This window comes from Cebus imitator, unplaced genomic scaffold (genome assembly GCF_001604975.1).
Source record: "Cebus imitator isolate Cc_AM_T3 unplaced genomic scaffold, Cebus_imitator-1.0 Scaffold110, whole genome shotgun sequence".
Classification (NCBI taxonomy): Eukaryota; Metazoa; Chordata; class Mammalia; order Primates; family Cebidae; genus Cebus; species Cebus imitator.
Window position 1 is genome coordinate 29,726 of NW_016107425.1, and position 18,381 is coordinate 48,106.

The 18,381-nt window shown below is 33.7% G+C and overlaps 1 protein-coding gene across 2 annotated transcripts in view; it reads left to right on the plus strand.

Moving 5' to 3' along the window:
- Nucleotides 1-18,381, plus strand: part of LOC108310948 (E3 ubiquitin-protein ligase UBR3) — a 99,646-nt gene that overhangs the window by 20,756 nt on the left and 60,509 nt on the right. Inside the window, exons 4-6 of one of the 2 annotated variants that reach the window (XM_017538155.2) lie at nucleotides 587-799; nucleotides 2,304-2,440; nucleotides 8,870-8,955. In XM_017538155.2, the coding sequence (XP_017393644.1) occupies nucleotides 587-799; nucleotides 2,304-2,440; nucleotides 8,870-8,955 (436 nt within the window). The remainder of the gene's footprint in view (nucleotides 1-586; nucleotides 800-2,303; nucleotides 2,441-8,869; nucleotides 8,956-18,381) is intronic. The other variant, XM_017538157.2, reaches the window with a different exon arrangement.

The window sequence follows — 18,381 nt, forward strand, 5'->3', positions numbered from 1 at the left end:
AAAAAGTGAAAAAAGAATTCATAGTTCTCTTATTTAGTCAAAGTGCATGAGATGCGAGACACAGTTAAGTGAGCACTAACTCAGTTGTCTAGTCAGTTGTATCCAGCAGTTAGACACCTTAGAAGGCACTTTTTAAAAGGCTTATTTACTCTCAAAAGCTGTTTGTCCCAGATCAAATAACATGAGCTTTGGGATAATCTTCCCAGTAGTCAGTTACAGATTATGAAAACGGGTGTGGAGCAAGAGGAGGGTGACCCACTTTAATGTGGCCTGTTTTTTGAATTATTCTTTATCTTAAATCCACATTTCAGATTGATTGTATCATCACTTGAATGTTTCATACTAAGACGAGTAAGGTACTTAAACAGTGTATTGGTGAGGGCAAGTGTTATGTAATTGCTATGATGTAAGAAGTGATTTGGTGAACTTTAACAGTTAAATAAGGGATTTTGTTTATTTATTTATGACATATATTAGAGATGTCTTTTTTTGTATGGCTCATTAATTTACTATTAAATGGGTGGTATAATTTGTGTTTCCTGTGATTGTGTGTATCATACATCTGTATGTTTATTTCATCTTTTAGAATGACCAGGTTCTTCAGGGCTTCTCAGTGGACAAAGGAGAATTCACGTGTCCCCTCTGTAGGCAGTTTGCTAACAGTGTTCTTCCTTGTTATCCTGGAAGCAATGTGGAAAATAACCTTTGGCAACGCCCTAGCAACAAAAGCATACAAGATCTCATAAAGGAAGTGGAGGAGCTGCAGGGACGACCGGGAGCTTTCCCAGTAAGCATCAGTGTAAGGCATAAATATCTTGGTTAACTCAGCTCTGATTTTCAGCTTTCATTTTCATTCAATTTATAAATTACTTTGGACTTTTACATATTTAGTAGAAATTGCTTTTAGAGGTTTTTTTCCTCTTCTATTTATGCTTAAATAAAAGTAATAGAACAAGTTATTGTCAAAGACCATACCTCTCTTTAGTCTAAATTCTTAGTTTTAATATATATCTTCTATGTCAAGAACCTCTATAGGCTTAGATGTAGTTAGGCTCTTTTAAGATCTTGAAGTAGGTCAGGCGTGGTGACTCACGTCTGTGATCCCAGGACTTTGGGAGGCTGAGGTGCACAGATAACTTAAGGTCAGGAGTTTGAGATCAGCCTGTCCAATGTGGCAAAACCCAATTTCTACTAAAAACACAAAAATTAGCCAGGCGTGGTGGCGTGCACTTGTAATCCTAGCAACCCAGGAGGCTGAAGCAGGAGAATTCCTTGAACCCGAGAGGCAGAGGTTGCAGTGAGCCAAGATCATGCTGCTGCACTTTAGCCTGGGCAACAGAGCAAGGCACCGTTTCAAAGAAAAAAGAAGGATTTAAAAGCAAACACTCAAGCTATATATATATATATATATATATAGAAAGAGAGAGAGACAGAGAGAGAGAGAGAGAGAACGTGTGTGTGTGTATAAAGCACAATTTAATCACAGAAACATATGCCTATTAGGTATATTAGGATTAAGAAATATTTATACAGACATGCACATGTATTTAATGTGCATGTGTATTAGAGAGATAAAATATTGTGTGATTGAACTGTTCACCATAAACCAGACTACTGCGGGGAGTGGAGTGGAACTCATCTTTTATCCCATCTAGTAGGATTTATTTGGTTTAAATTCTTAAATTATTTCACCTTCATTATAGATTTATGATGTGATCTCTGAGCGAAGTGACAACTGTGTCTGGTTTATGTTGTAAATTTGTGAAAACTGTGAATATTTGACCTCTGAAACGGAAATGCGTACTTTAAACTTAGATAGATTCATCTGGCAATTCCCATTCTCAAGTGAAGACTAATTTTAGAATTTATGGTTTTTTTTCTTTTATAATTCAAATTGTTATGTGTTTAAAATATGCTTAAGCTTAAGGGACATTGATATTATTCTTTGAAAATGAACTTAAGTGAAAGTCAGGTTTTTTTATAGACATGGCAACTTTGTTCTAAAATATTATTTTAATACCACCCTCTCATTGGCTTAGAATAGTTTATATGGTTAATTCATAGCTGGATTACAGTGTTACCAGTCATAATGTAGAATTATAATAAAAGATCACTGTATAAGAGAGTATTTTTGGATTGGTTTTTTCTTTGTACACTAAATATATTTATAATAGATAATGTTCTATCTGTTTTGACTTTTTAATTTCCTAGTATGTTCATATAATAAATGTTCTAGTTTTAGGCCATTATTAAAGAAGATAAATATAAACTTTATATATATGTTTGCTTTTTTTTTTTTATAGTCAGAAACAAACTTAAGTAAAGAAATGGAATCTGTAATGAAAGATATAAAAAATACTACTCAGAAGAAATATAGAGACTATAGCAAGACCCCGGGCTCACCAGACAATGATTTTCTCTTTATGTACTCTGTTGCTAGGTAGGTATATATAGTATATACTTTTTAGTTTACTTATTATTAATAGTTGATTAAGAAATATTTGTTTTATTTATTTAAAGGATACATATTTTTAATATCAGTTGAAATTATGGCTAGTTTTAGTGCTCCCTAGGATAACTATAAATGTGCAGCTTTTATTTCCTGAAGAGGTTTTATTTTAATGAAATATTTGCGTAAATGTTACTAAGCATTATAGTACATGAGGGAAAAGTATGTTACTAACATTTTGGGACAGATGTGTACCTCAAAGCATAATATATGAGACCTGTCAAAAAGTGATAGTACTGAGAACTAAAACATTGTAATATGTTAGACACTTCGATTTATGGAAAAATAAGAATAGTAAGAATTAGAACTTTGTTTTAATAGAAAACAAAAAGATCTAGTGATATCCTAGAAGATAGGAGTTTAGAAAAGTCAGATTAGAGAGAGGAAGCAAAGCATCAGGAGTGTTCTAAACTTCTATGTGTATTGAGTAGGGGGCTCAAGAAAGCTGTTAGAAGTAAATGTTTCTCATCTTTCAGATTAGGAAGGATTAGTCTAATTGTATTCAATACATAAGTAGTAGTTCTAAACAGGAATTTTGGAATACTTGAGTGAAAATGCAGAACTGTAAAAGAAGTAAATAGAGGAGAAACAGACACAGTTAAGAACTTGTAAATTCATTCTGCCAAAACTGACTGTACATCCTTTGATATCTCTGGAAGCATACTTTGTATTTTATCCAAGTAGCATTGTAGTAGATAAGATTTAGAGAGATAATATGACTTGAAGTCATACAGCAAGTTAGTGGCAGAGTAGGATCTCTTGAGTAAAGGTTTTGTGTTTTTTTCAATTGCGTCTTCCTTTTTCCTCTCCTATGTTTAGCTTTTTATAGGTTGTATTATGTATATAGTTAATTAAAGCTATTCTCTGTGGCCTGCTCCTGGAACAGAGGGTAACAAAAGAGTAAATGAACTATGCATAGCCTTTGGAACCCAGGAGAAATGGAACCAGACTTAGAAAAATGGTAGCAAGCAAATTCGAGCCCAAGATAAGGAACATTAGTTGGTCTGAGAATGCAAATACTAGACATGGGTTGATGTAAAAGGATCTAATGAATTGGAAAGTAACTTTGTATTCGGTATATTCCTAGACTCTGTTTATTTAGAATGTTTTCAGGGAAGGCATAACAATTAATTTAGTATTTTGTTTCTGGAGAGTTACCGGTTACTGCATTCTTGCAATAAAAGACACTTTATGTGAAAACTAAGCTGAATATAAGTTAACTTTGCCAGGGCGCCAAGGTTTTACAGAACTCCCTATGATATTATGATTATAACATTGTAGAACATTGGGTCGAATATGGACCAACTCAGTTCTGCTATGTATATTTATACACATACACGCACACAGAACTACACACATTTATGTTGCTTATGTATTTGTGCTTTTAATTTTATTAGAGTTGACCTTTTAAGAAAATCTTTATTGAATGGGAATAATATGTTCTTGGAATTTTCCTGTAGTATGATAAATCAAACTATTTGATTTAATTATAATTTGGTAGGCATTTTAGATCCTTATTTCTTGATTTAAGTTTATAAGTAACTTGTAGAAAAAAGCTTGCAAACATAATGGGAGACCTTCTGGATCAAGACATTTTGGCTTCTCTTTTTTTTTTTTTGAGAAGCAGGGACAGACGTCAAATGCTTTACTAAGATCTACGTAGGCAGAGAAACAGAGAAAATATGCCTCCCCGATTCTTTTCTGAAACTTAATGATAAACTCTAATGCATCAAAACAATAATTCTGAAAATGAGTGTATGTAACACATTAAAACTTTATTATCCTTTGCTTGGAATTCCCCAAAATATTGCAAAGGTCTTCCAGTGAGATGGCATTCCTTCTCTAAGTTTTACTTCCATGTCCAGCCTTTGTTTTCTTTAAAATGATGAAGTAAAACTTAGAGAAGGAATGAACTTCACTGGAAGAGGTTTGCAATATTTTGGGGAATTCCAAGCAAAGGATAATAAAGTTTTATCCAAGCAATACAAGGCAGGAGGATTGCTTGAGCCCAGGAGTTTGAGACCAGACTGGACAACAGAGTAACACCCTATCGCTATGATAAATTAAAAAAAATTAGCTAGGTTTGTTGGCATACATCTGTAGTCCCAGCAACTTAGGAGGCTGAGATGGGAGGATTACTTGAGCCACAAGCGATGGTAGGATGAAGCTATAGTGAGCTGTGATTGAGCCACTGTACTTCAACTTGGGCAACAGAGCAAGACCCTGTCTCAAAAAATAAAAAATAAGAAAAATAAATTGATGCAGAAATTAACAACACGTATTGAAAGAAAAAAGTATGTTGTATTCTATTTAAATAGGTTGTAATTTTCTCAAAATAGGAAGCCAGGTCTTTAATTTTATGCCTAACATAAAACTTATTTCACAAATACTTAGGATTATAGGAACATTTATTCCTAAAAGGTAAAAGGTGAACATTAAAATATTAACAATATTTAAATATTTAAGTAAAATATTTAGCAATAAACTTACTTTGAATTAAGTTGTGAATTAAATGTAGTGAATTTTAAATGTATAATTCATTAGAACTTGCATATTTATTTGTACTTAGTAACTTACGTGGAATACAAGCCTGATTTCTTAGAGCTGAATTTCTCCCTGCTGAAGAAGTAATTTTGTTTGCTCTTCAGGGAGTTTAAATTTTGGATATTTAGAAACAAAGTATTTCTGGTGAGTTTTAAAGCTTTTTGTTTTTTTTGGGTAAGACAGTACATATTTTTTGGTTTTTAATTTTATTTGCATGGTGAAGCCTTGGAGAATTTTCTGAGGGTATCAGAGAAGAAACTGTTGGAAAATCCATTCAAAATTAAAATAATTTAAAAATTAATCAAAATCACTACATTCAAGTTTTAATGTGTTTCCAAAATTTTCATTCTGTTGCAAATATCAGTCATCTAAACAGATAATGGAAAGCTAATTTTGGGTAAGAAAATTTTCCTTTGTTTTCAATACCAATTCATTATTTTGTTCTTGAAACAATGAATGACATCAATTTCAGTAATTGATTTTTCCAAGGATTTTTGGACTCAAGTTTCATATAGTCTAGAGGTATTGGTGAGTAGCAGGTGGTTTGTATAGAGAAAAATGGAAAGAAAATGAAACATAAGTAACTGCAGTGTAGGTGGAGAGACATCTTTAAATTGTGGGTACTAAATATAGTGAATGTACCTTCGTATATTAGTTGCATTATAAGTCCCTAAACTTTGTAAACAAATTATGTTCAAATTAAAAGTGATGCTTGCCAAATACCAAATTAAGAATCCTTTTAAAAAATAAAAAAATATTTCCTAAAACAATCCTTTTTTGGGTCTTTGGGTCACTACTGGATTTAAGGGAATGGAAGAGTTGGGAAAAGAAAGAAAACTGCAAGGGCTAAAGAGAATCTTATAATTGGTTACATATCAAAAGAAAGAGGTTATCAGTTCCCATTTATTTTTTTAAGCATCTTACTAGGTATCATTGGGGATTTAGAAGCTGTATATGAAATAGTCCCTGCTCTCCAGGAATTTACAGATGGAACTAGTATAACATCAATCTATATAACAGAATATAATTTGTTTTTAAAAATGTCATAAAAAGTACTATAGAGCTTCTAAAGGGAAGATGAACAAATTGAAATACAAAGTATGTGTAAGCCCTTCTTTCCTGTCCCAGGAAAGCCTCCTGGAGAAGTTAAAACTTGAATTGCCTCTTGTATAATGTAGACTGTGGTATGGATGAAGATACTGGTTTTTTTTTTTTTTTTTTTTTTTCCCCTGAGAAATTGAGTAACTTTCTCAACTACTAAGTGATACACTCAGGCCTTGAACCTGGATCTCTTTCCAGAAGCTTTACCCTTTTCACCAAACCAACATGTGTTTGAGAATGTGGGGTGTGTATGTGGGTACACACGTTTGCTTTTCAAATTATGCTCTAAAATAGAAGTTAGTGTGGAAGGGCGGTTGAGAGGACAGCAGACTTTGGTCATGCAAAAAGTAGCTGGAGCATCATTAGAGGGTTTTTAAATATGCCTGTCTAGGTGGCCACTATGGTAGGGTTTAAGCAGTTTTGTCATTCTTTCAAATATAGAGATTTTCTCCTTTTTCTTACAAACTAATTTGAATGTGTTTGTGTTAGAAAATATAGAAAAGAGTCTGCTTTTCTTTGACAGCAGAAAGCTTAGAAAAATTCCACTGCCAGCATGTCTTTATTTTTGCATCATTCATTGAGGAGGGAAGAAACATAATATTGCTTTGTGATTTTCAACAGTTGAGGGAATATGGACATGGGACATATGACCCATTTGTTCTTTGGTATGTCTCAGAGGAGCAATTTTGACATAAATAGAAGTCAATATTTAGAGCCATATTGATTTTTAAAATCCTAGATATTGCTGAGTACAGTGGTGTGCACCTAGTACTAGCTACCTGGGAAGCTCAGGCAGGGGGATTGCTTGAGCTCAGGAGTTCAGATACACCCTGGGCAACAGAGCAAGACCTCATCTCTTAAATTTTTTTTTTAAGAAATTTAAAATTGTGGATATTATTATACATTAATTCTTTGAATAGGTAGTTTTTGATTTTTAATTCAGAAGGAATATTGCATAGAAGATCTTCCAGTCATAATTTGGAATAATTAATTAGATTTTACTAGTTTTTTTCAAATATTCTTTAAAATGAAATTCCTAGAAACGTTTGTCATTCTTTGTATTTGGGGATTGAGTAAACAGAATTGTTCTTATATCTATATTTTAATGAATATTTTTGCAAATTTGGTGAAATGTTGACATTCTGGTTTTTGACATTCATTTGTAAGTATTGTTTGTTTTTCTGGTTAGCTCTCTTAAAAGTATATCTAGGAAATCTTAGTTTTTATAAGAGAATATAGCCATTAATTTTTTTCTACAGATTAGGCAACAGAAGATTTGTGAAAACAAAATGTATTGATCTCATTTATATTCCCTTGATGAAGGAACACATGCTGGTCTCCGCTCGCTTTCTGTCCACTAGTATGAAATCCTTGTCCCTGCTTCCTTGCTGGTAGGTTTTTAGAAGTTCAGTGAGCAATGCAAATCGCCTGAAGGGTGGAAAATTCCCTTGTCACACAGATGCCCTTATCAGCAGCAACCAGATGGAGCTCTGAGCTGGAACATTATCAGTGTTAAATTGCTTTTTCTCCCACCCTGAGTAGAGAGGATTAAAGCATTCCTTTAGAAATGGGTGGCAAATATACAGACTTCGGAATATTAATATTTTTAACAATTTGCATTTATAAGTAAATACATTATAAGATGAAAATAGCATCTCAAAACATTCTATGTGCAAAATACAACTAAACCAGTGCAAAAAGTTGTGTTTTAAGTAAAATAGGATAATAGTCTGCCATGCATTCACTTGCAAAGAGTAAGCTTGAAACTGCTTTTTTTCTTTTTTTGAGTGGGACAGTATGTCACTATTAGGATCAAATGCATATCTTGGATATAAACTAGTCTATTCAGTTCTTGTTGTAGAACATAAAGGTACGTCTAAAGGTATTAATACTATTGAAGAAAAATACAATTTAAATTCTTTCTCAGAATTTTCATTTATTATTTTGGCATAACTAATTGGTTCTTTTACTGTTACTGTTTTTGAGTAAATCTTTAGATTCTGCATTAGTTTGATTTTTGAAATGTCAATTTATTAATTATTGCTATTTTGTAAGCCAATAATTTTAAAATACCTTGCAATTTAAGGTCTGTATGAACAGTATTGATGTTTAGCCGTGTCAGTAGTTACACAGTGCATTTTAATGAAGCTAGTTTCAGAAGTCCACAAGAGAGACTGCTGTTAAATTATATGTGTTGTTTGTAGCCATTTCTATATTGGTGATTTTGTTTCTTAATGTTGATTTCCAGATACCATCTAACCTCCAGTGAATTATAACCATTTCTCTGGTAGAAAAATTGGTATGCCCTTGAGTTTTATGTGGCAGTAACCACCTACATAGTGGCTGACATTGGATTAAAATTCTTTCTTCATATTCATATGCAGGTTTATGAAATATGTTGCAGTTTTTTTTTTCTTAAGGCCTAGTTTTTATTATGTGCCAACAGTTAGGACTTTGCAACAATTACACCATGCTGTGTGCAGTATTTTGCAGGTGTAAATACGAACATATAAGTAAGGATGCATAAATTGTTCCCTTTTTATTTCTAAATAGCAGATAAAATACGATTATTACAGATGCAACATAAAAACTGCTTTTGCAAATAATAAAGTTGAAGAACTTTATTATTTAGGTTGATTCAGACATACCGATAAAGCAAATTAAAAAGAATCTTCAGTTTAATGACTGAGATATATTCTAATGCTTTACTTACAGAACCAATTTGGAGCTTGAATTGATTCATCGAGGAGGCAATTTGTGTTCAGGTGGTGCAAGCACAGCTGGCAAAAGGTCTTGTTTAAGTAAGTACTAAATAGTGTTAAATTTAAAAAATAATTTTTTCATTTTTGGAAGTATTGGCAGGTAAAGTGACCTTTTGGTGTAGTTTCAAATTCTGTCTGTGTTATATATGATCTATTTATATAATGATATATACTTTAAGTGGTCAATCTTGTACTTAGAAGAATCATATGAATTTTTAGCTCTTTCTAGATTATGATTACCTAGCAGATAAACGTGATGCTAAGTGACGTGGTTTATACTATTTCAAAATTAAAGTACTGTATTATTTTCAGCTATAAAAAATTATTCTTAAACTTCAATTTTCTTAAAGAATTTTTACACTGAATTAAGAAAATATTTTTATAAAGACAATATATATTGCCCACAGATTTCTGTATTATTGCTATTAATGATATTTGTGCTGTATTTTAATGTGTATATTAAAATGTGTTAAAATTGGAGATGTTTGCTTTTATTTATGTATATACTTTATGTTATAAAATGAGCATAATTCTTTAATCTTATTTGTAAGGATATATTTGAGAGAAGTGTAATTTGTAATTTAAAGTAGGTTTTTCATGAGCATGGTTTTGATGCTATCTTTTTTAGTCATTGTTTAGAGAATTAATGTGACTACTAGGAATAATATTATTTAATGTCACCATATAGCTGAGCATTGGCCTCAGATCATGGCAGTTGAAATATTACCTAATGTGATTAGTATAGGAAATGAAACTTGTTTAAAGCACGTAATATATTCTTTTGAAAAATGAATATATTTTCTTAAATACTAAAAAATAGTAATTATTAAAACATCAATACATGTTGGTTTTTAAACAAAACATATATTATTTCAAAAACTGTTTATGTAATTTTGAATTGATTTCAAAGCAAAGGGATGACCAAAAGCACTTTAAAATTTCTGACATAAAAGCAAACGTATGTGAACTTTTAACTTGGTTATCTATTAAAGTCCTATAAGTTGCACTATAATTTGATATTTTCTTTTGGATTGTCACTTTATTCCTAGAACTTAAGATTTTAGAAGGTTTTATTTATGTTTGTTTGTTTTTACCAAGTATTAGTAAAAATTGATGCCTTTATGCATTCATCTAAACCCTACTTTTACTCAGTGCTTTACTAGCATGTTTCAAAGGAAGTTGTTGATACATAGGAGTTTTAGTTTCTAATCCATTTGAATTTATATATAGTAATCATTTTAGTTATATAAATTATTTCTTCTTGTTAATTTGTTATTAATTGATGTTTGGCATTGGGTGATAATATTCTAGAAACTGTTGTGTTGTAAAGTGTTTACTTTAGTAAAGGGTTTTCTGTTTTTAAAAATCTAGTTAATTTTTTTCCTCTGAGGCATTTAAATTTATCCAGAGTCTTATAAATAATGAATTTATCCAGATTCTTGAAAATAGTAATTTTCTAGTGGTAATCACTTCAATTACCAGAGTGAATTTTGTAGTTTAAAATGTTAAATTTATAGTTACTTCCAGACTTTTGCTTCATTATTCCCTTTAGTAAATAAGAAATTATACTGTGCCAGTATAGAAAAAGTCATGTTTATCCTAAATATAAGTTAATATTTTTCTTAGTTTTTGTATGATTTATTTTTCAATTGCTTGTTATTTATCCTAATATTAATAAAAGCAGCCTGTAAGTCATACATATAGAATATGTTGTATATATATAAAATCCCACTATCTTACGAGTGTATTAACTTAGTATTTGTTATTTATTCAAATAAAATTCAAACTTAAGTTGTACACCAGGACTTAAATTGATGATGATTCATGGAATCTCAGTGCAAATATGTCATCTTCCAGTGCAATGTCAGTGGTATTATTTTTTTTTTAATTTTGATCTTTTTGGGAAAAATCTACATGTATTCATATTTTCCTTTTCCCATTGATTGCTCTTCATTACTTTTTGAACATCTCGTTTTTAATGTTTTTTTTCTTCCATTATATCTTTGAGGAGAGTGAGTGAGGAAATGCTCCACTGATTAAGCAAATGATGAGGGAACTTTTTTCATCCTAAGAATACCACACTTTTGGAATACTGTTCTATTGCAACTTCTTGATGAAACTGAAGATTTGTCTAGTCAGGAAAACTTTTAATAAATTTTGTCTAGAAAGGATTGCATAATGGCTGGTATATAATTACAGACACACACACGCACACACATACGCGCGTACACACACACACACACACGCACGCACACACCCACACACATATTGGGGGAGAAGGGAAGAAGATTGTTCTTTCGCCAGCAATGAAAGCAGAAAATATTAATGGCCAAATCCCTACTGAGAAATAAAATTGAAGTGAAACAATGCTACTCAACAACTACATCTTCAAACATTTTTAAATACTTGAAGGTAGTTACCACTGTCAATCAGAATAAAAGGTCAGTCCTAAAAATATGTGTCTGGGAAATTTTCCATAGTAAAAAATTACCCAAATTAGCTCACATAACAGTATACTGTAGTATTTTAATGGCACCCTAATTTGTCATTTTAAAGTTTGTAAAGTGCTTTCACATAAATTATTTAATCTTTAGAATGACCATGTGAAATAGGTGTTATCTCTTTTTCATAGAAAAGGAATCTGAAGTTCAAAGTGATTGCCTTGCCAAGTCACACAGCTGGAGAATGTCAGAGCTTGCACTTGAGTCCAGCTCTTCTGACTCTAAATTCAGTTATGTAAGACTCATCTCCTGCCCTTAAGTCTCCCAAAGGTTGCAGAACTTTTAAGACCTTTTACCCATTGGTTTAGTCAAAGACACTACTGTACAATGTTGCCTTGGATCTTTGTAGGTCCTACTGTGCTAACTCTCCTGTTTATCTTGTCTGTTTTCTTTTGTTAGCCTTTCACTGTCAATCCTTTGTTTTTGTTTTTGTTTTGAGCCACCTTTTCAGACATTTTTGCAAGTCCTGAGTCCTTCTGCCCTGGATACCAGTTAGTTCTCCTTTATTCCTTGCCAGTTTGCTTGCTGGTTCCCCTTGCTCTTGCTATGAGTCATGTTTGTTAGCTCTCACATATAGCACAGCTGTCGATTTCTGGGTCAGAGCTCTAGAACTCCTCCTTATATACCACGGAAGGTCAGGCATTTCTGACCTTGTATTCAGGAGATGATACTGGTTCTAGAGACTGGTACTCATCTGCTGGACTTGTATTCAGCAGATGAGACTTGTTCAAAATACATGTCCTCCAAAAGCTTTACTCATTCCAGCGGTGAATTTCTTAGAACTTACAGCTTTGGTGGACATGGCATTTGAACAAGACTTTGAAAGGTAAGTGAGGTTTAGAGTTTTTGTTACAAATTGGTATATATACTACGTATCACCAACTTGGTTAGCAACATATGTAGGATAAAGCAGATGTAAAAATTAAAGGCATAACTTATTAAGAAAAGTATTTTATTAAACTTACTGTATTTCTTCATTCAGGTGATTTGAAAATAAATATGACAGTATAAATTCTAGTGAAGTTCATGTGCTTTCAACACATTTTTGGCATGATATTCTCAGTATATTTCTCAAGTAGAAACTGTTGAAACCATCGGCAATGCCATTTGATGAATTATTAATGTTAGAGCATAATAAAAAACATTCTTTTATCTGTATGTAAACATCTTTTCCTATCTTTGGGTCTGTCTGAGAATTTCTCTGCTTATTACTGTCATTTAAGAAACCACAGTTCATATCTCAAATGGATTCCATGATTTTATAGAGAGATGAAAAATGAAACTTTAGTAAAGAGAGGTTAAGACAAACTCTTGCCTTGACATTTTCATTTGGGAAGTTCCGACTTAATTTTGTATAATCTATGATCTTATCAAGAAATTATGCATAGTCATTGCAGTAAATAGTTTCTACCAGAATTTGCTATTCATAGCAAGCAACCCAGCTTAGATCTGTGCAGGCAACTTAAAATAGTTCTACTTGATCAAAGAGTGAATTTTTAGTGAATTTAAAATTACAGAAAATTAGGCCAGGTGTGGTGGCTAGTTCCTGTTATCCTAGGATTTTGGAAAGCCAAGGTGGGGAGGATTGCTTGAGTCCAGAAGTTGTTAACAGCCAGGGCAACGTAGGGAGAATCTCATCTCTAAAAAGAAAAAAAAATTAGGTGGGTGTGGTGGCATGCACCTGTGGTTGCTGCTACTCAGGAGACTGAGGTGGGAGGATTGCTTAAGCCCAGATGGTGAAGGCTGCAGTAAGCCATGATTGTGCCATTGCATTATAGCCTGGGTGACAGAGCAAGATGCTGTCTCAAAAAAGAAAATTATAGAAAATTATTATTATTATTATTATTATTATTTTTTGAGACGGAGTTTCACTCTTGTTACCCAGGCTGGAGTGCAATGGCGCAATCTCGGCTCACCGCAACCTCCGCCTCCTGGGTTCAGGCAATTCTCCTGCCTCAGCCTCCTGAGTAGCTGGGATTACAGGCATGTGCCACCATGCCCAGCTGATTTTTTGTATTTTTAGTAGAGACGGGGTTTCACCATGTTGACCAGGATGGTCTCGATCTCTTGACCTCGTGATCCACCCACCACAGCCTCCCAAAGTACTGGGATTGCAGGCGTGAGCCACCGCGCCCGGCCTAGAAAATTATTTTGACATTAATTCCTCCCTGCAGTTATGTAGCATAAAGATGTTGTTAAACAAGGAATGAGTTTTTACAAAGTTACTCATTTCTTTTTGAGAGACAGGGTCTTTCTCTGTCTATCACTCAGGCTGGAGTGCAGTGGCACAATCATAATTCATAGCAGCCTTGAAGTCCTGGGCTCAAGCATTCCTCCCACCTCAGCCTCCCGAGTAGCTGGGACATCAGACACACACCATCATGCCCAACTAATTTTTTAATATATTTCTTTGTTGAGATGGGGTCTCGCCATGTTGACCAGGCTGGTCTCAAGTTTTTGGCCTCAAGCAGACCTCCTGCCTTGGCCTCCCCAAATGCTGGGATTATAGGCATGAACCACTATGCTGGCCTAAAATTACTCTTAAGTAGTCTGACCTTATTCTTTAACAGTTAATTTAAGTTCTGACATTGATAGCCTTTAAAGGCCTTTTTCAAATTTAAAAATGTCAATTTCTGCAAACAGATTGAATCACAATTTTGTTCTATTTTTTTGTTACAATAAAAAAGGAGGAAAATTTGACCATCAAATTATTATAATGATCAAAAGGTATAGATTAATAGAAAAATGCATAAATTGTCTCCTGAGACTAGTTATTGATCAGATTTGATGGCTAAAAGCTGATTTTGTGGTATTTGGGTATGTTTCATGTTCTGAAGAGCAAGCTGGTATATATTTAGGGCCAACATGAAAGATGGATATATGGTGGAATAGACATCAGCAAACTAGGAGTCATGGGCATCTGCTTAGGGAAGACATTTTATGTTTTTGGCTTCAGTTTCCTCGTCTATAAAATTTGTGTGTTAGATAGGATGATCTATGTCCTGAAAGATATTCATGGTTAACCCTGTTATACGCAAAGCTCAAATCTGGAGCTTTTTCCCCCTGTTAATTAACATCATTAACATTAAGCATAAAAGGCAAATAGATGGACTAGGAGTTATACTCTAGCAACTTTAGAATTAATACTTTATCTACAGTCATACACTATAGAATAAATCGAGGCTTGGAGTTTTGTTCTTTTGACCTATCTTGCAAATTTAGATGATTTTGGTATTGTCTATTTTATTTTGCTGTTCAAGCCGTGCATAAATTAAAAGTAGAGGCTGTCAATGAAATCATATGATAAATAGAATTAGAATCTTTGCGCTAAAAGTTACTTAGGAAATCACCTAGTCTAAATGTTATCTAGCTCAGGCATCTCTTGTCTACTATTCCTATCTTTTGCTCTCTCTGCTTGAACACTTTCAGAGATAAGGAGTACTTGTTGGGATAGGTGAGGAGTTTGGTAAGGATGGTGATACTAAACGGCAGCATAGTGTAAACTAGAGAGTGAGATTCTGTTCCTCATAATACTCTATCAGAGGATTGTTATACGAATTCAGTTTTATAATATATATTTCAGTTTCTGTAGTTTGTAAATCTCAACATTACTATTTCTCCTATTTCAACACTATAGTTGTCAAATTTGGGGGGTGTGGATAAGAAGAAGGAGCAAGATAACACTTAACTTTTAGCTCAATTTTTGTCTTAGTCTATAACTATATACTATAGACCAGGTGGCTTATATACAACAGAAATGTATTACTCACAAATCTGGAGGCTGGGAAGTCTAAGATCAAGGTTCCAGCAGATTTGGTGTCTGGTGAGGACCTGCTTGCTTCCTCATACATACTTGTCTTCTCACTGTAACCTCACATGGTGGAAGAGGCAAGAGATCTTTTTGGGATCTCTCTCTCTCTCTCTCTCTCTTTTTTTTTTTTTAAGAGCACTAATTCCATTCACAAGGGCTTCCTCATGATCTAATCGCTTTCCAAAGGCCCCACCTCCTTATGCTATCACCTTGGGATTAGGACTTCAATTTAGGAATTTTGGTGGGACATACACATTCAGTCCACTGCAGTTTTTTTTAAGGGACTTGACAAACATTCTTTTTACCTGTTCAGAGGTGAGATTAGGAGGACAGAAGGGGATTTATCTCCATGATAAAGTTTATCTGTTGAGAACAAAATATATTGTTAATTTGGAGAGGATTAGAATGTGGCATGAAAATTTAAGTTAGAGGGGTGGCTTTAACTTTTCTTTAAGGTCTTACTGAAAGTCCCATGATTTTTTACTCAAGTAGCCAGGCCTTTCTGTATTTATAATTTGGGCATTCCAGGAACTAAGGACCATAGATAGTAATTTTCAGTATCAGGACATAGGGATTCTTCAGATCTTACTTGGCTTTGGGTAAGGCAACTCCTTTTTTCTGCAGTTAAATGGGAAAAACCCTACTCCCATTTAAAATGAGATTTTTAAATAAGACCTGGATTCATGGAATGTGCCTCTTTGGTAAGGAGGAAATTAGGAGTCCTAAGAACTGACCTCTCTCTTCCCCTTCCTAGGACTACCCATATGCAGAAGCACAATTATACCTCTCCCTGCCTGTTATCATCCCAAGCTGTGTTGTAAAGGGGAAAAGGCTTTTAGTCACTTACACTTTACAGTAGAAGGTGAATAATTTGATGAAGCTAATAATAATACTTGTGGATACTTGAGGTAACCAGAGAATACTGGCATAGTGTGCCTGGGAGTGGAGGCATAGGAATTCTTGGAGGCAAGAGAGGAACACAGCATGGAAAGCGTGAAAGAACTAAAAACAGCCTTTTTCTTCACTGTCTTCCCTTCCTCATGTGGCAGAAAAACCTCTCCAAAGGAAGCAACACTTCCCTACTCTATTCCCAAACTCTCATATGTCCTTGTTGACTGGTGACAGCATAGCATACAGTACTGGAAAGAACACTGGGTTGGAGTTTGAAGATGTGGACTGTAGTCTATTTGTTAGCTGTTGGACTTCAGGAAACTAACCTAACTTTTTACCTTATTGTGGAAGTGAGGATGATGGTACTTACTTTGACTATCTAATATATCCATCATAGTTAATGTAATGATCAAATAGTGTTAGATATATGAACTAAAGTGTTCTACATAATATACTTGTCTTTTAACCATTTAAAATTCTTCCATAACTGCTACTTGATTCTCTGCCCTGGCTTGCCTGGAGTTCTTAGGAATGGGATAGGGAGACATGAGTCAGCTCCTGTCATCCATGGCATCAACCTTCTGTCTCTTGGGAACCAGACCTACAGATGTTCCCTTCTTCTTGGACCTGTTCCCAGACCTCATTTAAGGAGTTCTTTACCATCTCTTCATGGCTGCCTTCTTAGGGATGTACACAGGAATCAGTGGAAGCTGGCTTTGCTGTGAGAGGTGTATACTTATATCTGTTACATTCACCTTAGGATAAGTGGTCAGAACAATTTCCTCACTTTAATTATTCAGTTGCAGAGAAAGGGAGATCCCCCCCGCCCCAACCTCCCATAATATTTCAGAGAGTCATTTGGCTAGTTGAGATTTTTTTTTTTTTTTTTTAAAGGGACAGGGTCTTGCTTTGTTACCCATGCTGGCCCCAAACTCCTGGGCTCAAATAATTCTCCCACATCAGCCTTCTGAGTGGCTGGGACAACAGGTATGTGCCACCTTGCCTGGCTGAGATTTTTTTCATTGACAGTGATTTAATCATTGATGACCAGACTGATAAGACTGTAATCTTGAATACAGACCCAGTTAAGTTTACCTTAGGTGCATTTTAACAGTGGTACAATTTAAGATAGAACCAATTTATGAAAGTGTTTAGGATAACTCTTTAATATGTATTTATATCTTAATGATCAATATGAGTATAGTAAGAAATAACCTACAAGTTTTAGATTTCTTGCATGTTTAGAAATAACTGACAGACACACACAATTTCCAGGATAGTGCTGGAACATTTGTTTCAGAAGCATTTCTGAAAGATTTTAACATATGATAATGTTGGTTTTACTTTCTTTAAGTGGATATTCCTAAGACCATAAAAATTGGCATAATTGTGTGTTTGTGTGTGTTATTCATATACATACATGTGAAATTCAATTATATAATAAATTTGGAGTTATATTTTTATTTTACAGTTTTTTTTTTTTTTTTTTTTTGGTAAAATAGTCTTAATGTTGACAAAGGTAGAAAGATTTCTTAAACCTTACTTATTGGTTCTAGCTAGGAGTACTTATAATTAAATCTTAGATTTTCTTAAGGACAAACTGGTCTTTCAGTGTTGTTTTCTCAGTTTCAGTAATGATGTGTCTATCTGTGATTAAGCACATTTTAATTCTTTAGACTTGTCACAGTTGTAAAGAATTTGATGAGGTATTGCAGAAAATAGAATTCTTTATCCCAGGTGAGTTGTCACATGGGAACCAGCATGGGAAGAAGATGGTAAGAGCAAGTAGGTCAAGCAGTGCTTTAGTAGTTAGAGTTGAGAGGTCAGTCTCTTTTGGGGAAGTGAAAGTAGGGCTGATTAATTGGCCTACTTCTTGGTAACTGAACCAATGTGTCATTGTGACAGAAAGGGAAGATTAGAAAACCATCATGAATTTTATGCTTATATTTATGATTTTTTTCTTAGAATTATATAGTGTTCAGTCTATTTTTTTTAATCCTATTATATGTTAAGCACTGGTGCTAGCCTAGGAAGTATGAAAATGTAAAGACAAAATTGTCTTCTTCAGGGGGATCTGACCATCTAATAGAAGAAAACATGAAAAATAATTACAAGACTATGTAAGAGATGTTGAAATAGAAATAGATAGCACAAGGTACAGAGAATGCATAAAGTAAGGGAATAATCTGATTTTTCTGTGATATCAGAGAAAACCTTACAGAGCAGCACATGAACTAGCTCTTGAAAGATGAATTGAGTTGG